Source organism: Petromyzon marinus, chromosome 29 (assembly GCF_048934315.1).
Source record: "Petromyzon marinus isolate PM22_M1 ecotype Great Lakes invasive population chromosome 29, UKy_Petmar_22M1.pri1.0, whole genome shotgun sequence".
Taxonomy (NCBI): domain Eukaryota; kingdom Metazoa; phylum Chordata; class Hyperoartia; order Petromyzontiformes; family Petromyzontidae; genus Petromyzon; species Petromyzon marinus.
The window spans coordinates 11,828,900-11,852,312 of record NC_133695.1 but is presented as its reverse complement, the minus strand read 5'-3'; the positions used below and the strand labels follow the sequence as shown (position 1 = coordinate 11,852,312).

The following is a 23,413-nucleotide window of genomic DNA, read 5'->3' as shown; positions in this document are numbered from 1 at the left end:
GCTTGTGGGCTTACTCATTGTGGCTACTAAGGGTTAGAGCTTGTGGGTTTACTCATTGTGGCTACTAGGGGGTAGCTTGTGGGCTTACTCATTGTGGCTACTAGGGGTTAGAGCTTGTGGGCTTACTCATTGTGGCTACTAGGGGTTAGCTTGTGGGCTTACTCATTGTGGTTACTAGGGGTTAGCGTGTGGGCTTACTCATTGTGGCTACTAGGGGTTAGAGCTTGTGGGCTTACTGATTGTGGCTACTAGGGGTTAGAGCTTGTGGACTTACTCATTGTGGCTACTAGGGGTTAGAGCTTGTGGGCTTACTCATTGTGGCTACTAGGGGTTAGAGCTTGTGGGCTTACTCCTTGTGGCTACTAGGGGTTAGAGCTTGTGGGCTTACTCATTGTGGCTACTAGGGGGTAGCTTGTGGGCTTACTCATTGTGGCTACTAGGGGTTAGAGCTTGTGGGCTTACTCATTGTGGCTACTAGGGGTTAGCTTGTGGGCTTACTCATTGTGGCTACTAGGGGTTAGAGTTTGTGGGCTTACTCATTGTGGCTACTAGGGGTCAGCCTGTGGGCTTACTCATTGTGGCTACTAGGGGTTAGAGCTTGTGGGCTTACTCATTGTGGCTACTAGGGGTTAGAGCTTGTGGGCTTACTCATTGTGGCTACTTGGGGTCAGCTTGTGGGCTTACCAACACTGACTGAGACAAGTGCGCAGTGCGGGAAAGAGGCGCAGATGGAAGTGGTAAATAAAATAACATGCGGGCCACGCATGAACTCACCGCCCACCTCCTGTTGTGCGGCCCGGTTTCTAACAGGCCACGGAGGGTACCGGTCCGCGGCCCGGTGGTCGGCGACCCCTGGGTTAGAGCGCGTAAATATTGGCTGTGTCGGGTGGTGGCGGGTTTAACGACACATTTATATTTACGCGATCCTACCCAAAAATAGAACCCCCATTATGGATAACTTTAATATGAGTGCCGTTTGTTGCTGACCGCTGGATGCTTCGGACCCTGTGCTCGGCAATAGTGTGTAGGAAATTAAAAAAAAACCACAGAGGCCGAACAGCGCATTCTTCCGACCACCGCTCATTTTATTGCCCGCGGAGAGACGACGAGCCGAGTCGACTGACCGTCGCCTGGCACTCGAAGCCACGGCCTGCGACCTACTCGACCACACGCGTAGGCCTCGGCAAGGTAAGGTAAAAACAACGAGCCTACCTTTACCCTACCTTTTACCTTACCACAATACAATCACTCTACCCTCACCTTTTACCCTTTAGCAAGGTAAGGTTAAAGGTCAAAAGCAACGAGCCTACCTTTACCCTTCCTTTAACCCTTATCCCATACAAATTACCCGATTACAGGGTAATTACTGGGATACTACTACACATGAAGAAGGTTTATATGGTATGTGGGCAGCTTCCAGATTGTACACAATGCAAAAAATATTTTGTATTTTGGGGGGGGGGGGGGGCGCAATAATGGATATATTTTGCACGGCAAGTGAGCGGTGACGTCACATCTGTGATGTCACCCGCATGCGGCAGCGTCACGCAGGGTGCCTGCTGACGTCACGCATCCCTCCCCCCCACCCTCCGCGTAGGCCGTGTATTAATCCAAGACAAGAATCCAAGTCTCGGGCGAAGCCGGGTAGTAAAGCTCGTATAGAAGACTCTTGATGATTCCAATTTTAAATGGAGGCCACAGACTGCGCCACGGAGCTTTTAGCGAGCGGTAAACAAGGTGTGTACCGGGTAATAGTTCGCGCTACCTTTACCCTACCGGGTGATTCTTCCACGCTACCTTTACCCGACCCTTTACCTTACCCCTTGGCATGTCGACACCTTTACCCTTTCACACGGTAAAAAGGGGAAATTACCATACCTTGCCGAGGCCTATACACGCGATCGCTCCGTGCTGGACGATGAGTAGAGGTTGCCAACTGTCCGGGTCTGTTCCGGATAGTCCGGAAGTTTGGCGGTGGCAGTGTTCGGGTTGGCGGGAGTTGATTTGTACCGAGATCTCGTGCCAAGATTGTGTGGAACTTTATAGCAGATCCCGAGTGGTGACTGAGAAATATACCTGGGTTTTGTCTACAATAGAAACTCAACCACTCTCTCAGTTACCCACTCATTCATTCGCCAAGTCACTCAACAACTCACCCACTCACTCAGTTACCCACTCATAAATTACTTAATTAATTAATTCGCCAAGTAACTAAACAACTCACCCACTCACTCAGTCACCCACTCATTCATTCGCCAAGTAACTAAACAACTCACCCACTCATTCAGTTACCCATTTATTCATTCATTCGCCAAGTCACTCAACAACTCACCCACTCAGTTACCCACTCATCAATTCATTTATTCGCCTAGTCACTCAATAACTCACCCACTCACTCACACACTTACCTACTTTCAGTTGCATTTATTTTGGTATAGCCCTGTGAGCCATTCGGCTCTTGAATAGGGTGCAACCGCAACAAACAAAAAACATGAACAAGAAAACATCTTAAAGTGATTATGTGACTGTGCTAACAGAAAATACAGGAAAAAATATCAAAATATTCCTGAAATAGCACCGTACACCAACGCTGTGTGCAAAAATCCCAGTGGGATGCAAGTCAAACAACAACAACAACAACCACAAGACAACTTAGATTAAAGCCATCAGTTTATCTCCGTAATACAACAAACAAACATGGCCAAACCAAAAAATCACCAAAATAAAGCCATAAAAGCAATGTAACAGTGATCATAGGAACTCACCCACTCACCCACTCACTCAATCACTCACCCACTCACTCACTCACCCATCCACTCACCCACCCACCCATCCACTGGGGTTGCTGTGCCACGAGGCAGCCCAAGTGATGCATGGCTCCGCCACGCTGTGGTAACCATGGCAACGGCTTCCCCGGACCATGGGGGGGCACGTGACGTCACACTGCGGTCCATAGGGAGGGGGGGGATTAAAAGCACGGTCCGCGACGTCATAGCGCGTTTTACACCATAGAGCTTATCACTCGCGTTATGACGTCACGAGCATGCTCTTGTGTGCGGATGACGTCACGAGACGGGTCGCGCGTGGGTGACTTCACGAGAGGGTTCGCGTTCGGTAAGTTTACGTCACGAGAGGGTTTTGGGGCGGGAGGGAGTTTGCGAGGAGGGTGACGTCACGAGAAGGCGAGTTGTGTGCGTGACGTAACGCGCGAGAAGGTTCGCGCCGTGTGAAAAGTTGCCGTCGCTGAAGGTTTCGGGTGGGGTGAGAAAGGTGACGTCACGAGAAGGTGGGGGGGTATATGACGTCATCGACGGGCTTGGTGTTGACGAGGTACAGTGCGGGCCACTGTTGTTTACGGTAGGAGGGACGCTGTGGAACTAACAGTCGTCGTGTGTCTTGTGCGTGTCGTGTGTGTAGCATGTGTGTAGCATGTCTGGTATGTTTGAGCGGCAGTGCAACGGTTAATGCGCTGCGCTTCAAAAGCAGCGCCCCGAGTTCGATTCCCCCTCGCGGTCAACACCGGTGACTGTTATTTGAACCGGTCCTGGGCCTCCCCTAGGTCGACTCGGCCTCAAATGAGTACCTGGTGCAGTGTGTAGTAAACATCGTCACTGGGGAGACAAAGGCGGTCGGGCGTTGTGCTGGCCACCCACCCCCTGGTGTACCGTTCCGGCCTTCATAGGTGCTCGCTAACAGCAATTGCACCAACAGTCTGTTACAGGCTATACGGGGGATCCTTGTGTTTGTTGTTGTCTGTGGGTGTAGCGTGCACAGAAGCCAACACACACACGTGGGGCACCGTGTCGCCTTCGGGGGGAGGATAGGGGGACGCGATGAGGTGAGGACAGTCGCGTGGAAGGAGCGATCGGCCTGTTCACACCCTAGCCCTGTTGCCTGTTCACACCCTAGCCCTGTTGCCTGTTCACACCCTAGCCCTGTTGCCTGTTCACACCCTAGCCCTGTTGCCTGTTCACACCCTAGCCCTGTTGCCTGTTCACACCCTAGCCCTGTTGCCTGTTCACACCCTAGCCCTGTTGCCTGTTCACACCCTAGCCCTGTTGCCTGTTCACACCCTAGCCCTGTTGTCTGTTCACACCCTAGCCCTGTTGCCTGTTCACACCCTAGCCCTGTTGCCTGTTCACACCCTAGCCCTGTTGCCTGTTCACACCCTAGCCCTGTTGCCTGTTCACACCCTAGCCCTGTTGCCTGTTCACACCCTAGCCCTGTTGCCTGTTCACACCCTAGCCCTGTTGCCTGTTCACATCCTAGCCCTGTTGCCGGTTCAAATCCTAGCCCTGTTGTCTGTTCACACCCTAGCCCTGTTGCCTGTTCACACCCTAGCCCTGTTGCCTGTTCACATCCTAGCCCTGTTGTCTGTTCACATCCTAGCCCTGTTGCCTGTTCACACCCTAGCCCTGTTGCCTGTTCACATCCTAGCCCTGTTGCCTGTTCACACCCTAGCCCTGTTGTCTGTTCACATCCTAGCCCTGTTGCCTGTTCACACCCTAGCCCTGTTGCCTGTTCACATCCTAGCCCTGTTGTCTGTTCACATCCTAGCCCTGTTGCCTGTTCACACCCTAGCCCTGTTGCCTGTTCATACCCTAGCCCTGTTGCCTGTTCACACCCTAGCCCTGTTGTCTGTTCACACCTTAGCCCTGTTGCCTGTTCACACCCTAGCCCTGTTGCCTGTTCACACCCTAGCCCTGTTGCCTGTTCACACGCTAGCCCTGTTGCCTGTTCACACCCTAGCCCTGTTGACTGTTCACACCCTAGCCCTGTTGTCTGTTCACACCCTAGCCCTGTTGCCTGTTCACATCCTAGCTCTGTTGCCTGTTCAAATCCTAGCTCTGTTGCCTGTTCAAATCCTAGCGCTGTTGCCGGTTCAAATCCTAGCGCTGTTGCCGGTTCAAATCCTTGCGCTGTTGCTGGTTCAAATCCTAGTCCTGTTGCCGGTTCAAATTCTAGCTCTGTTGCCTGTTCAAATCCTAGCCCTGTTGCCAGTTCAAATCCTAGCACTGTTGCCAGTTAAAATCCTAGCTCTGTTGCCTGTTCAAATCCTAGCCCTGTTGCCTGTTCAAACCCTAGCCCTGTTGCCGGTTCAAATCCTAGCGCTGTTGTCGGTTCAAATCCTAGCTCTATTGCCTGTTCAAATCCTAGCTGTGTTGCCGGTTCAAATCCTAGCTCTGTTGCCGGTTCAAATCCTAGCCCTGTTGCCGGTTCAAATTCTAGCTCTGTTGCCTGTTCAAATCCTAGCTCTGTTGCCTGTTCAAATCCTAGCTCTGTTGCCTGTTAAAATCCTAGCCCTGTTGCCTGTTCAAATCCTAGCCCTGTTGCCGGTTCAAATCCTAGCGCTGTTGTCGGTTCAAATCCTAGCTCTGTTGCCTGTTCAAATCCTAGCTGTGTTGCCGGTTCAAATCCTAGCTCTGTTGCCGGTTCAAATCCTAGCCCTGTTGCCGGTTCAAATCCTAGCTCTGTTGCCTGTTCAAATCCTAGCTCTGTTGCCTGTTCAAATCCTAGCTCTGTTGCCTGTTCAAATCCTAGCCCTGTTGCCGGTTCAAATCCTAGCGCTGTTGTCGGTTCAAATCCTAGCTCTGTTGCCTGTTCAAATCCTAGCCCTGTTGCCGGTTCAAATTCTAGCTCTGTTGCCTGTTCAAATCCTAGCTCTGTTGCCTGTTCAAATCCTAGCTCTGTTGCCTGTTCAAATCCTAGCTCTGTTGCCGGTTCAAATCCTAACTCTGTTGCCAGTTCAAATCCTAGCCCTGTTGCCTGTTCAAATCCTAGCCCTGTTGCCGGTTCAAATCCTAGCTCTGTTGTCGGTTCAAATCCTAGCTCTGTTGCCTGTTCAAATCCTAGCTCTGTTGCCGGTTCAAATCCTAGCGCTGTTGCCGGTTCAAATTCTATCTCTGTTACCAGTTGACCCTCCGGGATCTCTTTGTGAGGACGTCTCAACGGTGGTGTGGTACTGTGGGAAGACTGGCCTCCCCCTGCCATATGTATGTGGAATGGCCACACCTGCCCCAAGGCTGTAAGTCAGAATCAGAATATTTATACTGCGGTAGGAATCCGATGAGCCGTAAAGCTCTTTTTCACAAGATGTCCACTTGGAGGAACGGGGGCAGACCGTTACTTGAGTAATAGATACAAAGCTCATTTGAGCGGAACATTTGAAACTTAAATTGGTCCTGGTTTGTCTTCAAAGCAGTCAATGGCGATTCGCATTCCATTCCTTATCCTGAACGTAAACCCTTGTAATCCGAGAGATGAGCCACAGACCAAGGTCATGTACCCTTGTGTACAGGTGACGTCCGGAGCCCACTTCAACCCCTCGGCTCTGCCCACCAGAGCCGAGTTGTTGCACGAGGCTAAGAAATGCATTGCTCGCCAAATTCACGGCAATCAGTCTCCTCAGCTTACATCGGCTCATTCCTGTGATGTGATGTGATCATTCGTATGTTGAAGTAAGCAATGAGTGGCGCACAGCACGCAGCCATTCGGACTCTTGTTCATTCACAGCATTGAAGCAGGGCCCCCAAAACGACGAGCTGGCCGTGGACCCGCATGGTGAGCTGGCGTGAGCCACGAGCAGCACGAGGCCACAGCTGCACGCGTGAAGAAGAAGAAGAAGAAGGAAGGACGGCTGGGGAAGCGCCATGCCCCGCGTGCGCAGCGAGTACATGCAGCAGTTCTGCCCAGCGGAAGGTGCGCGGGACGCGGCGTCGCGGTGCTACCAAAGCGGCGTCCAGTACCGGCGGGGCCGGCGCCTGCTCGAGCACGCCCACGTGCCCCTGCTGTGGGACCCGGCTCACGGCGACTCGGACTCCGGCGACGACGGCGGCGGCGGCGGACAAAGCCCTCCGAGGGGCGCGAGCTGGGAGGCGCCGCCAAGGGAAGACCAAGCGGAGGGCAGCGACGGCGGCGGCCCCAGCAGCTGGCAGGTCGACAGCGAGCAAGGGCAGAGCGTGCTGCTGGACAAGCAGGAAGAGCAGCACGGGGGTCCAGCAGAGCCGGCAACTGCGCTTGCCGGTATAAATATGTATAAGGAAATGCAGTTGTAAATTCATGCCACTCCAGAAGTGCCAAAGGGGAGACTGCTGAGGCGTCCTTGAAGGGCACTCGGACAACCAAATTGGTCACAGGATGAGAAGTCATTTATCCTGTCATGAATGGCAACTTAAATGGCTGCAGGCCTTCTCAAACGTTATTATTCATGGGAAAGGTTTTTTTTTTTTGCGTTTGATCGCGTAAGTATAAATGTGTCGTTAAACCCACCACCACCCGACACAGCCAATTAGTAAGGGTTGTCACGTAAACAGAACGTGCCAATTAGCGATGACATCACCTTTACTCTATTTAAGACCAGAAACAGGAAGACGTCTTCACAGTTCTGGCAAAGTCGCCTGATGAAGCTGGTTGTGATCACCAGTGAAACGTCGTACTCGAATTGTAAATGTTGTGGGTTTACTCTCCAACACACCGGTGTCCTGAACTAGTAAATAAATGGCACGTTTTGTTTACGTGACAAACCTTACCAATTGGCCGTGCTGGCGGGTTTAACGACACATTTATATTTTCGCGATCAAATCCAAAAAACTTTACTATTAATCTTAAATGGCATATGTGACCTCATCTCACTCGGGTTATGCAAATTGCTATGATTGATTGCAGAGTTCTGGTTGTTTATAAGTTATGTTTTTGGTCATGTTCTCTGCAACACCTCTAAACCATTCACCTGCCCGCACACCTGCATTTTTGGCCAGGCTGCATTTGAAAAAAAACTTGTTTTGAGCTTCATTGGCCATCCGCGAAATAATCTTGACTGAAAAATAGGTGGAAGCCGTCAATGATCGTTGTTCTCTGGTTGTGCACCAGGTGGTTTTTGGGCACCACTGCTGTGCCCCAAAGCCACCTGGTATACAGGAGGTCATGGTGTCGACCCTGACGCATGTATATTTGAAGTTTGCATATTCTCTCCATGGTCGCGTGGATTTTTCTCCGGGTGCTCCGGTTTTTCCCTCCACATTTAGAATCATCGTGCGTTTAGAGTATTTGGTTACTGCTATACATTCTCACGTGATAAGCCATTTCGTTGAGCCATAACTTGTGGCCAGGTCATTTCTGAAAATACCTATATAGCTCAGTGGGCCTGTCCTGGTCAAATAACAAGATTATATAGAATAATGCAAAGGCAATAACAATGGATAGTCCATACATTGGTGCTCACATGTGGCTCTGTATATCTGTGTGTTAAAGGTGAGCGGTTGCACAAGAAAGGGAAGAGGAAGAAATTGGCGATCAAACAAGATCCTGCCAAAAAAGAAACACAAGCTGCCGGCTGCTGCTTAACTGGACGTAACGAAACCAGTGCCCAGTTTGCTTCTGGCTCTGCCCAAAGGGTAGTAGCATCCAACCGTAACGCCAAAATAGCATCTCCACACATGTCCAAAAGTCAAAAATCATGTTCCCTGTTTCCCAGGGCCACGCATCAAAGACCACCATTCCTGAGCTATGGCTGGGCAAACGACGTTCTGGAAACTGGCAGAAAAAAGACTCACAATATTCTCCCTTCTGCTTCAACCGTACAAGTGAGTGTCATAAAACGAGGAACTCCGTTAGATATAATGTCCAAATTAATGTGGTACCTAGTATATTCCCAGAGTATGTATATAAGTATGTAAATATATATAAAAGAAAGGGCCATAGATGTACTTTGCAAAGATTGTAAGTGTTGTGGCTTTGCTCTCCCAACACACCGGTGTGCTGTACTCGTAACGAATTGGCATGTTCTGTTTACGTCACAAACCTTACTTAATTGCCTGTGTCGGTTGGTGGCGGGTTTAGCGACACATTTATGTAGTTACGCGATCTAACCAAAAAAACCTGTATATTCGACTACTGTAGGGTATTAGCCAGCTCATTTAGCTACAACACTGATTAAATGAAGTGTTATAATATTACTGGCCAAGGAATGCAAGTTTTATCTGTAGCTTTTACTACATTTTAGCAATGTAACCAGCCTTGACCAGTTTGAACAAAGTCAACAGTTTAGATCTCAAACAGTGTATTTGAACAAAACAAATTACTTTGCGTTTGTAAAAAGCCATCAAGTAATATTGCCCATACTGTTGCATATTGTGTGCGAGCGTTGTGCAAGTGTGCGTGCGCGCGTGAGGAAAACGTGCCGAAACATGCATTTGTGTATACTTTTAATAAAATGTATATGAGATGCCCTATTCCAAAAAAAACGCATCTAGTCAAATTGTGAGTGTCAGCATGAACTTTTGACACATCCGTGTTTAAGTTTCTCGTGACATTTGCTATGCTAGCAATAGGAGTCCTGAGAGCAATACTGTGAGACTACTTTTGAATTCTGGTTTCCCGTCGGACATAAAGTTAATATGGTATCGGGTATCAAGTTTGAGTGTTTAATCTCAGTCGTCAATCACTTCGTTTAAGGAATATTGCATAACGTGTATAATGTGCTGAGAGGGTGAATTGTAGGTAAAAATAGAGCAAAAAGCCCAAGGTCAGCTTAATCGTGTACCTACAATTTGCCTTTTAGGAAAAAATTCAAGCGTTCTAGATGCTTTTTAATCATGTTTTTAAGATTTGCATTATTACATATTTGAAACGCTGGGCATTACTTGTGCACATGTGGGTGACTTCTCTTTCCATGTTCTGTACACCACATTTGTCCAATCGTGGCTCAATTTCCTGCTTTCACGAATAATTGAGGTTCTACTTTAATTTCTATGATGACATTCAGCTATTACAGAAAACTCTAATTGTGTAAGCCTTTGTTTAAAATTGTTTATTTGTTTTAGATTCACGAGTCTGCGATGAAAGCGATGCACAAGCGGAAGAATGCGAGGCTGCAGTTCAAAAAGAAGAAAGCGCAACTGGCAGAGAAGCACCGGGAACATTTGCAGGCCACGTCTGACGTGGACAACCCATGGATGTCTGAATATCAGCGAAGTTATTCGGCAAGAACAAGATAGCTTTAACATTCTTATGGGTTATCTTGAGCAGAATTTTTGTTTTTTTATGAATAGCCAGTGATCAAAATGTAAATGTGTGTGTCCCCGTATGCGACCTATTGGGCCTTCATCCCACGTTAACTGCCGGTCAATACACGTCTGGTGTTCTGAGAAGCGCCAGTACGGCATACCATCGTATACCGGCCCATATCGATCAGCTGTTAATCAGCAATGTGGTGGCATTCCAGATTTTATATAGAATTTGCAGGGCATTCTTCACGTGTTGTCTACCCATAGCAATATGCTTTGCAGTGGATGCTTTGGAAGCACATCTGAAATCCTCATGACACCAAGAACCCGTAATGTGTTGTTACGTGGTCTAATTGTTCGTCTAACACTGTTTAATATTTTTGTTACACATTTCCACAAAGTAGTTTTTTTAAAAACAATTCTTAGGAATGCGTATTGGGGAAATGGGAGTAGTATTCCATTGGTCAACAGATGAATGTGACGTCAACGTCACGGTACAATTTTAACTGTAAGTAGAAATGTGTTAAATGATGTAACTGCTAACGTGGTAACATCTCGTAAATTAAGCCATATAGTTGTAAATGTGTGTCATACTACGGTAACCTTTAGACATTTTTGTCCATACTATTGTAATCGAGCTCATGTAAAAACACTTGTGGTTGCGTCGTAAAGAAAAAGCATACCTAGGCAATAAAAGGTGGTTTATTGCAATTTTGTGTAAGTACACATTATGGTAAATACTAAACTACCATACCTTAATGGTCTCATATCTTACTCGGTACCTTATTAACAACTCTATGCCCCGACAAGAAGAGTTGAAATCGATACGTCAAACCTCCTATGAAATATGGACGACCACAAACAATGTAAACAAAAGCTGAATTATGCTCCAAATGCATCGCGAGATGTGCGTCACGGATTAAACGGAGAGAAAGAGTGAACAGCTGGGTCGGGGTTCAAACAAAGTGACATCGATCAATGAAAGTACCCCGAGCTTGATAGAAGGGTTGATGGCTGGTGGAGAAGACTGGCGATGAAATGGCAGTCGTAAGGTGAGGGGAGCACCTGAGGGGGGATGGCTGCTGTGGAGGTGGAGCGATGGGATCGGTTCGGCATGGGGAACTCTTCATTCGATGGTGGATCATAGCTGAAGATTTCACGAAAAGCTGCAATTATATATATTTTAAATCTGTCATTCTCCGTTTGGGGGTAAAAAAAAAATGTGTTTACAATTTTACAAATTACCTTTGGACTTTTCATTTTACTTAAATATTTCGTTTCAATGTATCTTGTCAGCTCTGAAAAACCCACAAGCTTTGGTGTTTTAGAGCTGTGGGGCAAGGCTTTAAAAGCTACATCACGACAAGTGGTTTTCATAACCACGCTTATGATTCCGTGCATGGCTCTCATTACTTTGATTCTGCATAATTTGCTTGTAGACAACCGTGGGACTTGCAGAATATCGAAAAGCTGATTACGGTAGAATGTATTTAATTAAGAGAACAAAACGTAACATTTTTTGACTCAAAATAACAAAACGGTCATTGGCGACAGGCGGCTCTATACATTTCCCAATAGGGCTCTACATTAATAAAACAAAGATCAAGCATTTATCTGGTAAATAAAATACCAATTCTCAGGCTCTGGGAGAACACCACAACTGAAGTAGAGTGGATACTAATCTAGTTTAACTCAATAGTGTCATCGAAATAAAACAGACTACCTTCATATCTCCTCGCACCGGCTTTTAGTTAGCCATCGTACAAAGACGATCACTGCATCGGGTTCTTTCGGATGCGTTTCTGCAGCCGTCCGGAACACTCTTCCGATATTAGGAAGCCACTGGAGCGATGCACTGTTAAATTGTCTAGATTGACAAACTCATTGCTTTAGAATCGGTGTCTTTTGCGTGTGTTTAGCTTGCTGTCCTTCCCCCGCACCTTTGATTAGCACGGTTGGCTACGTACGGTGCAAAAGAAGCTCAACATACACACATCTCCGTCTCCACTTAAAAAGAAAGCATTCCATACACAACCCATAAGCCGCACAGCCTTCTGGGAGAGCATGAATTCAGCAGTTTTTATTCAAGGCAAGGAATGCTGCTAGTTTATGCATTCTCATAAGGCTGTGCAGCCGATGGGTTGTCGGAAATACAGTGCTTTTACAGGCAGTCATCGACTTACGAACATCCCCACTTACGAACCAGCTTCCATTTTTTTGTTTTACATTGACTTAAAACGCAAACTCGCACTTGCAAATTGAACCGCAGCACTATTTGATTCAGCTGAGTGATCCTCCGCGAGATGTTAAATGGGTCGGCCTCGTTCTGGGAGTGAGCGTTTGTGTGTGGGTATTTAAATACAGTAGATTGTGGTGTTCCGACTTACACACCGTTCTACTTACGAACGGGTATGCTTAAAGGTGTTTATTGACTGTCAGTATAGGTTTGAGGTTGTCACTATATATCAATATATATATCATATTTTGTATTTAACATCCTCACATCATACATTACAACATTCTGACGTTCTGGGCGGTAGTACCAGGGGCATCGACGGCATCTGGCACACCGGACTCATCAGAGCAGGCTGGGGGAGGGGGGGGGGAAGGGATTTTCTTTGTGGGGAGGTGGGGCGGTTGGCCGGTCATTGCCGTCCTGGGTTCAGGTGTTTTAAGACTGTTCCAAGGTTCAATTGTTTAAGACTGGTTTAAGATTCAATTGTTTAAGACTGGTCCAAGGTTCAATTGTTTACGACTGGTCTAAGGTTCAATTGATTAAGACTGGTCTAAGGTTCAATTGTTTAAGACTGATCTAAGGTTCAATTGATTAAGACTGGTCTAAGGTTCAATTGTTTTAAAACTGGTCTAAGGTTCAATTGTTTACGACTGATCTAAGGTTCAATTGATTAAGACTGGTCTAAGGTTCAATTGTTTTAAAACTGGTCTAAGGTTCAATTGTTTAAGACTGTACTCTTTGGTTCTTTCGGTAAAGTCACGTAGGTATAAAATAAAATTCAATCACGACGTTTTGGGCGCAACACAAGCGTCCGTTATCAGGTGGGACAACCACAGCAATTGCTGAAGTGGGCAAAAGGGCTGCTTGTAACAAGAGGCTATGTAGGTAAGAGAGGGGGGGGGGGGGGGGGGGGGTTGTCCCACCTGATGACGGACGCTTGTGTAGCACCCGAAACGTGATTTAATTTGATTTCATACCCACGTGACTTTTCCGAAAGAACCAAAGAGTATGAATCTCTGCAGTCACGAAAACTTCAAATCTAGATTATTTAAGACTGGTTTAAGATTCAATTGTTTAAGACTGGTCTAAGATTCAATTGTTTAAGACTGGTCTAAGGTTCATTTGTTTAAGACTGGTTTAAGATTCAATTGTTTAAGACTGGTCTAAGGTTCAATTGTTTAAGACTGGTCTAAGGTTCATTTGTTTAAGACTGGTTTAAGATTCAATTGTTTAAGACTGGTCTAAGATTCAATTGTTTAAGACTGGTCTAAGGTTCATTTGTTTAAGACTGGTTTAAGATTCAATTGTTTAAGACTGGTCTAAGGTTCAATTGTTTGAGACTTGTCTAAGGTTCATTTGTTTAAGACTGGTTTAAGATTCAATTGTTTAAGACTGGTCTAAGGTTCAATTATTTAAGACTGGTCTAAGGTTCAATTATTTAAGACTGGTCTAAGGTTCAATTATTTAAGACTGGTCTAAGGTTCAATTATTTAAGACTGGTCTAAGATTAATTTGTTTAAGACTGGTCTAAGGTTCCGTTGTTTGAGACTGGTCTAAAGTTTAGGAATGGACCACATGTTCGTGTGGATTCTTCTTCCTTGCCTCGAGCTTATCGCTCATATGCTCAAGCGCTGAGATTGGGCCAAACGAATTCAGCCATTGAGTATGAGAGGGGGTTCGTGATTTAGAGTTGTCAGATTCAGGGGGCTTCCTTCCTGTCCCATACCCAGTGACTTTAGCACCCCCGCTTAGCTCCGTGGCCCACTCAGCTGACGACAGCGGTCTTTGGGGCCGTCCATAAATGACGTCACGCGATTTGGACGATTTTTGACCCCCCCCCCCCCCCTCTTCGTCACATGGCGTCACAAAAAGTCAGACCCCCCTCAAATATGACGTCACAAAGCTCTGCCCCCCCCCCCCCAAATAAAAATTGCTTCAAATCGCTTTAAACTATTGTCATTGTGGTGCGTATTTAATGTGGCGCTGCGCTCTGATGTTGCAGGAGAAAACATTTATTTAAAAATCTATTTAATAAAGTAGAACGTGTTGTCTATATCTATTTAAAGTTGCGCATTTTGATGTGACGTCACATGTCTCACCCCCCCCCCCCCCATCGTCAAAAAATGCCTGACCCCCCCCCCCCCAGGTGCGTGACGTCATTTATGGACGGCTCCTTTACTCCATGGCCCGTAGCATGGGGGCGTACGACCACAATCGCACGACTGTGGGTGGCTTGCTTTAATTTTCCGACTCGTGAAGGGAGGCAGGTGTGCGCATCGGCGATGTTCCGTTGCAGTTGGGATGGTTTGCGCCAGTTGTCTGCAAAGTGTGAAAATCACGAGTGGCTACGTTCAGGGTCTCGAAAGATGCGTTTATCCTGCAGGCGTCGCCCAAGTCGTGGGACCAGCTGTCGAGACGATTTTGGCGGAACCTTTTGCCTAAATGTTGACCCAGAAATGTGTTGCTTGCATTCGATCTCCCGACAATAATTCGCGCGTACGTGCCTGTCTTCTGCGCGATAACATGCGCCGCGTTGCCAATCGTGGAATGCGTTCCACTAACCACCGATTAGGAATCGGCGAAACGGTTATTCACATTAACCGTATCATAATTGGTTAGTGTATGACCCGTTCCGCCGGGGGGCTTCGACACCACGCGGCCGCATCACGCGTCGCTGAAGGCGGTTCGCAGGGCAATCGCAGTGAGCTGGGCTACTGTTGGGGGGCAAAGCGATCAGCAGCAGCAGCCGACGACGACGAGGTGTGGTAACAATTTGCGTTAGCAGACGAGTGATGCGGCTGCCCGTGCACTCGGCACGTGGGGGGAAAGCGGACTCTGTGCGGCATTCTCTCCGTGGGGTCAGCGGTGGCCGCCGGGGTCATCGTGCACGGACTCCCTCGCGATTCACTCGCGGGCAGCGGTTGGTTGATGGCTCCGATGCGCTGGGCCGTGTTATCCAATAGGCCACAGGAAGCACTGTGCCGAGGGTCTACGAAAACTAAAAGGGTCTATGGGAAAAAAACAAACCAATTTATGTTTTTTTTTGTTTGTATGCATGATCAAAAAAATTAAGCAAGGCATTTTCTTGAATAAATATATTGATATAGCAAGGATAGGCACAGTGTAGATACAAGGAGGCAGAGGCATGTTAATGTCAAATTCTTTTTTTTCCATAATGTGAGAGAGAAATTAACACCGGAGATGCACTTTTCGAGATTTTTTTAAATTGAAAATTTTGCAACGACATCTTCAAACGGTGACTTTCACACAATGTCATTCTCAGTAGAGAGCGGTGCAAGGGAAGACAAGGCGGTGTGACATGGGGCAGCAGCTGTACCAACTCCAGAGAGTTGTCACTGAAGACCCGAGGGCCTACAAGAACCTTGATCAGGTGCTGCTAGTCGCGGGCTACAGTCGGTTTGGTGGCTCTGATGCATATTCCACGACGCCCCAATAATAGAATGAGAGCAATGATCGAATGAGATCAATGATAGAATGAGAGGAGTGATAGAATGAGATCAATGATAGAATGAAAGCAGTGATAGAATGAGGTCAATGATGGAATGAGATCAGTGATAGAATGAGATCAATGATGGAATGAGAGCAGTGATGGAATGAGATCAGTGATGGAATGAAAGCAGTGATAGAATGAGATCAATGGTGTAATGAGAGCTGTGTGTATGCCCATTGCCAAGTGTTGTGTCGCGTCGAGCGATGTTTGTTGTCATCGGAAGACTTGGGACATGTTCAGATTCCTGTTGGGCCCCCTCGTGATGCCAGTCACCCAAATTAGTCAACAATAACAGCGGTGGTGTTGCCTGTAGCAGTGACACGTGGTGACAACTTGATTAATTCATAACTGTCGACTCCTTATCAGTGCCCTATCTTATTACAGGCCATTTCAGACCTTTTTGGTCACCCCGTGTCCTTTACAGTGAGGGAAAAAAAGTATTTGATCCCCTGCTGATTTTGTTCGTTTGCCCACTGACAAAGAAATGATCAGTCTATAATTTTAATGCTAGGTTTATTTGAACAGACAGAATAACAAGAAAAAATCAAGAAAAACGCATGTCAAAAATGTTGTAAATTGTTGTTATTCTGTCTCTCACTGTTCAAATAAACCTACCATTAAAATTATAGACTGATCATTTCTTTGTCAGTGGGCAAACGTACAAAATCATCAGGGGACCAAATACTTTTTTCTCTCACTATGAATCTCAACGTTCACCCTACAAAGTCCCATCACAAGGGAGAAACACAAACAAATAGACACAGACATTTATTTTTGCCCGTATTGAAACGGCTGTACGCCGTATGGACCTGAAGACTCAGTTTCCCTGTACAAGAATAGGGGGTCAACCGTGTGGGCTTGACGGGTTTGTAAATTGGCTGTGTGGGGCAACGGAGGAGGGCTCGGGAGGGAGGGGGGTAGAGTTTGGGACGCGGCGTTTTACCTGAGATCTCATCTGACCATAACAAAACAGAATAAAAACCCGGCGATGGAATCGTGATATTCGGTGGGGGAAGCCGCACTGCCGCATGCACGAGTTGCCTTCGGACGGACGCGCGCGCACTGCTCGTGTGTAGCTGTGAAGGGTTGGTGGTGCTGGTGGTGGTGCTGGTGGTGCTGGTGGTGGTGGTGCTGGTGGTGGTGCTGGTGGTGCTGGTGGTGGTGCTGGTGGTGGTGCTGGTGGTGCTGGTGGTGGTGGTGTTGGTGGTGCTGGTGCTGGTGGTGGTGTTGGTGGGGCTGGTGGTGGTGGTGTTGGTGGTGGTGGTGGTGCTGGTGGTGGTGGTGCTGGTGGTGGTGCTGGTGGTGGTGCTGGTGGTGCTGCTGGTGGTGGTGCTGCTGGTGGTGCTGGTGGTGCTGGTGGTGCTGCTGGTGGTGGTGCTGGTGGTGGTGCTGCTGGTGGTGGTGGTGCTGGTGAGAAGTTGTGTAGCGGGTAGCACTTCGCTGCGCTACGAACCCGGCTATGACCCGAGTTCGATTCCCGCTCACTGCCAACACCGGTGACGGTTGTCTGAACCGGTCCTGGGCCGCCTCCCCTAGGTCGACTCAGCCTCAAATGAGTAATCTGGTGCGGTGTGTCGGTAAACATCGCCACTGGGGAGACAAAGGCGGCCAGGCGTGGTGCTGGTAGCCACCCCCCCCCCCCCCTCGTGTGCCACAGCGCCGGCCTTAAAATGCGCTCGCAAAAAAAGCACCTGCCCCCCATAACAAGAGTCTGTCACAGGCTACGCGTGGGATCGCTGTGTTTGCGTGCTGCTGCTGGTGCTGGCGGCTGGGATTGGGCTCATGCTTGACCCAGGGAAAAGGGGAGGGGGCTGTCCAGTCAGGCGGCACGTGACGGGAAAGCAAAGTGCCGGGCACGATGCGTGGAGTGTTCAATCCTCCCCCATCACCCTCCCCCTGGAGGTGCACTACGTGAGTGTTCAATCCCTCCCCATCACGTCCCCCTGGAGGTGCACTGCGTGAGTGTTCAATTCTCCCCCATCACACTCCCTCTCGTGGTGCACTGTGTGAGTGTTCAATCCCTCCCCATCACCCTCCCTCTCGTGGTGCACTACGTGAGTGTTCAATCCTCCCCCATCACCCTCCCTCTGGAGGTGCACTGTGTGAGTGTTCAATCCCTCCCCATCACCCTCCCCCTGGAGGTGCACTGTGTGAGTGTTCAATCCCTCCCCATCACCCTCCCTCTCGTGGTGCACTGTGTGAGTGTTCAACCCTACCCATCACCCTCCCCCTGGAGGTGCACTGTGTGAGTGTTCAATCCCTCCCCATCACGCTCCCCCTGGAGGTGCACTGTGTGAGTGTTCAATCCCTCCCCATCACCCTCCCCCTGGAGGTGCACTACGCGAGTGTTCAATCCCTCCCCCATCACGCTCCCCCTGAAGGTGCACTGTGTGAGTGTTCAATCCCTCCCCATAACTCTTCCCCTGGAGGTGCACTGTGTGAGTGTTCAATCCCTCCCCATCACCCTCCCTCTCGTGGTGCACTGTGTGAGTGTTCAATCCCTCCCCATCACCCTCCCCCTGGAGGTGCACTGTGTGAGTGTTCAATCCCTCCCCATCACCCTCTCGTGGTGCACTGTTTGAGTGTTCAATCCCTCCCCATCACGCTCCCCCTGGAGGTGCACTGTGTGAGTGTTCAATCCCTCCCCATCACGCTCCCCCTGGAGGTGCACTGTGTGAGTGTTCAATCCCTCCCCATCACCCTCCCTCTCATGGTGCACTGTGTGAGTGTTCAATCCCTCCCCATCACGCTCCCCCTGGAGGTGCACTGTGTGAGTGTTCAATCCCTCCCCATCACGCTCCCCCTGGAGGTGCACTGTGTGAGTGTTCAATCCCTCCCCATCACGCTCCCCCTGGAGGTGCACTGTGTGAGTGTTCAATCCCTCCCCATCACGCTCCCTCTCATGGTGCACTGCGTGAGTGTTCAATCCCTCCCCATCACGCTCCCCCTGGAGGTGCACTGTGTGAGTGTTCAATCCCACCCCATCACGCTCCCCCTGGAGGTGCACTGTGTGAGTGTTCAATCCCTCCCCATCACGCTCCCCCTGGAGGTGCACTGTGTGAGTGTTCAATCCCTCCCCATCACGCTCCCTCTCATGGTGCACTGCGTGAGTGTTCAATCCCTCCCCATCACGTCCCCCTGGAGGTGCACTACGTGAGTGTTCAATCCCTCCCCATCACGTCCCGCTGGAGGTGCACTGCGTGAGTGTTCAATTCTCCCCCATCACACTCCCTCTCGTGGTGCACTGTGTGAGTGTTCAATCCCTCCCCATCACCCTCCCTCTCGTGGTGCACTACGTGAGTGTTCAATCCTCCCCCATCACCCTCCCCCTGGAGGTGCACTGTGTGAGTGTTCAATCCCTCCCCATCACCGTCCCCCTGGAGGTGCACTGTGTGAGTGTTCAATCCCTCCCCATCACCCTCCCTCTCGTGATGCACTGTGTGAGTGTTCAACCCTACCCATCACCCTCCCCCTGGAGGTGCACTGTGTGAGTGTTCAATCCTCCCCCATCACCCTCCCCCTGGAGGTGCACTGTGTGAGTGTTCAATCCTCCCCCATCACCCTCCCCCTGGAGGTGCACTGTGTGAGTGTTCAATCCTCCCCCATCACCCTCTCCCTGGAGGTGCACTACGTGAGTGTTCAATTCTCCCCCATCACACTCCCCCTGGAGGTGCACTGTGTGAGTGTTCAATCCTCCCCCATCACGCTCCCCCTGGAGGTGCACTGTGTGAGTGTTCAATCCTCCCCCATCACCCTCCCCCTGGAGGTGCACTACGTGAGTGTTCAATCCCTCCCCCATCACGCTCCCCCTGAAGGTGCACTGTGTGAGTGTTCAATCTCTCCCCATAACTCTTCCCCTGGAGGTGCACTGTGTGAGTGTTCAATCCCTCCCCATCATCCTCCCTCTCGTGGTGCACTGTGTGAGTGTTCAATCCCTCCCCATCACCCTCCCCCTGGAGGTGCACTGTGTGAGTGTTCAATCCCTCCCCATCACCCTCCCTCTCGTGGTGCACTGTGTGAGTGTTCAATCCCTCCCCATCACGCTCCCCCTGGAGGTGCACTGTGTGAGTGTTCAATCCCTCCCCATCACGCTCCCCCTGGAGGTGCACTGTGTGAGTGTTCAATCCCTCCCCATCACCCTCCCTCTCGTGGTGCACTGTGTGAGTGTTCAATCCCTCCCCATCACGCTCCCCCTGGAGGTGCACTGTGTGAGTGTTCAATCCCTCCCCATCACGCTCCCCCTGGAGGTGCACTGTGTGAGTGTTCAATCCCTCCCCATCACGCTCCCCCTGGAGGTGCACTGTGTGAGTGTTCAATCCCTCCCCATCACGCTCCCTCTCGTGGTGCACTGTGTGAGTGTTCAATCCCTCCCCATCACGCTCCCCCTGGAGGTGCACTGTGTGAGTGTTCAAGCCCTCCCCATCACGCTCCCTCTCGTGGTGCACTGCGTGAGTGTTCAATCCCTCCCCATCACCCTCCCCCTGGATGTGCACTGTGTGAGTGTTCAATCCCTCCCCATCACCCTCCCTCTCGTGGTGCACTGTGTGAGTGTTCAATCCCTCCCCATCACGCTCCCCCTGGAGGTGCACTGTGTGAGTGTTCAATCCCTCCCCATCACGCTCCCCCTGGAGGTGCACTGTGTGAGTGTTCAATCCCTCCCCATCACGCTCCCTCTCATGGTGCACTGCGTGAGTGTTCAATCCCTCCCCATCACGCTCCCCCTGCAGGTGCACTGTGTGAGTGTTCAATCCCTCCCCATCACGCTCCCCCTGGAGGTGCACTGTGTGAGTGTTCAATCCCTCCCCATCACGCTCCCCCTGGAGGTGCACTGTGTGAGTGTTCAATCCTCCCCCATCACATCCCCCTGGAGGTGCACTACGTGAGTGTTCAATCCCTCCCCATCACGTCCCGCTGGAAGTGCACTGCGTGAGTGTTCAATTCTCCCCCATCACACTCCCTCTCGTGGTGCACTGTGTGAGTGTTCAATCCCTCCCTATCACCCTCCCTCTCGTGGTGCACTACGTGAGTGTTCAATCCTCCCCCATCACCCTCCCCCTGGAGGTGCACTGTGTGAGTGTTCAATCCCTCCCCATCACCGTCCCCCTGGAGGTGCACTGTGTGAGTGTTCAATCCCTCCCCATCACCCTCCCTCTCGTGATGCACTGTGTGAGTGTTCAACCCTACCCATCACCCTCCCCCTGGAGGTGCACTGTGTGAGTGTTCAATCCTCCCCCATCACCCTCCCCCTGGAGGTGCACTGTGTGAGTGTTCAATCCTCCCCCATCACCCTCCCCCTGGAGGTGCACTGTGTGAGTGTTCAATCCTCCCCCATCACCCTCTCCCTGGAGGTGCACTACGTGAGTGTTCAATTCTCCCCCATCACACTCCCCCTGGAGGTGCACTGTGTGAGTGTTCAATCCTCCCCCATCACGCTCCCCCTGGAGGTGCACTGTGTGAGTGTTCAATCCTCCCCCATCACCCTCCCCCTGGAGGTGCACTACGTGAGTGTTCAATCCCTCCCCCATCACGCTCCCCCTGAAGGTGCACTGTGTGAGTGTTCAATCTCTCCCCATAACTCTTCCCCTGGAGGTGCACTGTGTGAGTGTTCAATCCCTCCCCATCATCCTCCCTCTCGTGGTGCACTGTGTGAGTGTTCAATCCCTCCCCATCACCCTCCCCCTGGAGGTGCACTGTGTGAGTGTTCAATCCCTCCCCATCACCCTCCCTCTCGTGGTGCACTGTGTGAGTGTTCAATCCCTCCCCATCACGCTCCCCCTGGAGGTGCACTGTGTGAGTGTTCAATCCCTCCCCATCACGCTCCCCCAGGAGGTGCACTGTGTGAGTGTTCAATCCCTCCCCATCACCCTCCCTCTCGTGGTGCACTGTGTGAGTGTTCAATCCCTCCCCATCACGCTCCCCTTGGAGGTGCACTGTGTGAGTGTTCAATCCCTCCCCATCACGCTCCCCCTGGAGGTGCACTGTGTGAGTGTTCAATCCCTCCCCATCACGCTCCCCCTGGAGGTGCACTGTGTGAGTGTTCAATCCCTCCCCATCACGCTCCCTCTCGTGGTGCACTGTGTGAGTGTTCAATCCCTCCCCATCACCCTCCCTCTCGTGGTGCACTGTGTGAGTGTTCAATCCCTCCCCATCACGCTCCCCCTGGAGGTGCACTGTGTGAGTGTTCAATCCCTCCCCATCACGCTCCCCCTGGAGGTGCACTGTGTGAGTGTTCAATCCCTCCCCATCACGCTCCCCCTGGAGGTGCACTGTGTGAGTGTTCAATCCCTCCCCATCACGCTCCGTCTCGTGGTGCACTGTGTGAGTGTTCAATCCCTCCCCATCACGCTCCCCCTGGATGTGCACTGTGTGAGTGTTCAATCCCTCCCCATCACGCTCCCTCTCATGGTGCACTGCGTGAGTGTTCAATCCCTCCCCATCACGCTCCCCCTGGAGGTGCACTGTGTGAGTGTTCAATCCCTCCCCATCACGCTCCCCCTGGAGGTGCACTGTGTGAGTGTTCAATCCCTCCCCATCACGCTCCCCCTGGAGGTGCACTGTGTGAGTGTTCAATCCCTCCCCATCACCCTCCCTCTCGTGGTGCACTGTGTGAGTGTTCAATCCCTCCCCATCACGCTCCCCCTGGAGGTGCACTGTGTGAGTGTTCAATCCCTCCCCATCACGCTCCCCCTGGAGGTGCACTGTGTGAGTGTTCAATCCCTCCCCATCACGCTCCCCCTGGAGGTGCACTGTGTGAGTGTTCAATCCCTTCCCGATCACGCTCCCCCTGGAGGTGCACTGCGTGAGTGTTCAATCCCTCCCCATCACGCTCCCCCTGGAGGTGCACTGTGTGAGTGTTCAATCCCTCCCCATCACGCTCCCCCTGGAGGTGCACTGTGTGAGTGTTCAATCCCTCCCCATCACGCTCCCCCTAGAGGTGCACTGCGTGGAGTGTTCAATCCCTCTCCATCACCCTCCCCCTAGAAGTGCACTGCGTGAGTGTTCAATCCCTCCCCATCACGTCCCCCTGGAGGTGCACCGTGTGAGTGTTCAATCCCTCCCCATCACGCTCCCCCTGGATGTGCACTACGTGGAGTGTTCAATCCCTCCCCATCACACTCCCTCTCGAGGCGCACTGTGTGAGTGTTCAATCCCTCCCCATCACGCTCCCCCTGGATGTGCACTACGTGGAGTGTTCAATCCCTCCCCATCACGCTCCCCCTGGAGGTGCACTGTGTGAGTGTTCAATCCCTCCCCATCACGCTCCCTCTCGAGGTGCACTGTGTGAGTGTTCAATCCCTCCCCATCACCCTCCCCCTGGAGGTGCACTGTGTGAGTGTTCAATCCCTCCTCATCACACTCCCTCTCGAGGTGCACTGTGTGAGTGTTCAATCCCTCCCCATCACCCTCCCCCTGGAGGTGCACTGTGTGAGTGTTCAATCCCTCCCCATCACGCTCCCCCTGGAGGTGCACTGTGTGAGTGTTCAATCCCTCCCCATCACCCTCCCCCTGGAGGTGCACTGTGTGAGTGTTCAATCCCTCCCCATCACCCTCCCCCTGGAGGTGCACTGTGTGAGTGTTCAATCCCTCCCCATCACCCTCCTTCTCGTGGTGCACTGTGTGAGTGTTAAATCCCTCCCCATCACGCTCCCCCTGGAGGTGCAC

General features: G+C 50.7%; 1 protein-coding gene across 8 annotated transcripts; it reads left to right on the top strand.

The window, feature by feature from the left end:
• Positions 1–3,241: 3,241 nt before the first annotated feature.
• On the top strand, positions 3,242–10,768 carry CCSAP (centriole, cilia and spindle associated protein). Of its 8 annotated transcripts, none has more exons than XM_076070575.1 (6): positions 3,242–3,330; positions 3,766–3,838; positions 5,914–6,025; positions 6,514–7,023; positions 8,251–8,582; positions 9,822–10,768. In XM_076070575.1, exons 4-6 carry the CDS (start codon positions 6,651–6,653, stop codon positions 9,993–9,995), a joined length of 879 nt encoding a protein of 292 aa, XP_075926690.1. In that variant the 5' UTR covers positions 3,242–3,330; positions 3,766–3,838; positions 5,914–6,025; positions 6,514–6,650; the 3' UTR covers positions 9,996–10,768. The 8 variants fall into 8 exon arrangements, with proteins under 8 accessions (XP_075926690.1, XP_075926686.1, XP_032818488.2 ...); XM_076070572.1 differs by having other exon boundaries at positions 3,257–3,357; XM_076070571.1 differs by lacking the exon at positions 5,914–6,025.
• Positions 10,769–23,413: the final 12,645 nt, after the last annotated feature.

What these genes read in the sequence shown, in the direction of transcription:
- CCSAP (XM_032962597.2), top strand. Translation starts at nt 6,651, where the DNA reads ATGCCCCGCGTGCGCAGCGAGTACATGCAGCAGTTCTGCCCAGCGGAA. An exon ending in GCCGGCAACTGCGCTTGCCG is followed by an intron (nt 7,024 to 8,250) that starts GTATAAATATGT and finishes TGTGTGTTAAAG; the next exon opens with GTGAGCGGTTGCACAAGAAA. An exon ending in CTTCTGCTTCAACCGTACAA is followed by an intron (nt 8,583 to 9,821) that starts GTGAGTGTCATA and finishes TATTTGTTTTAG; the next exon opens with ATTCACGAGTCTGCGATGAA.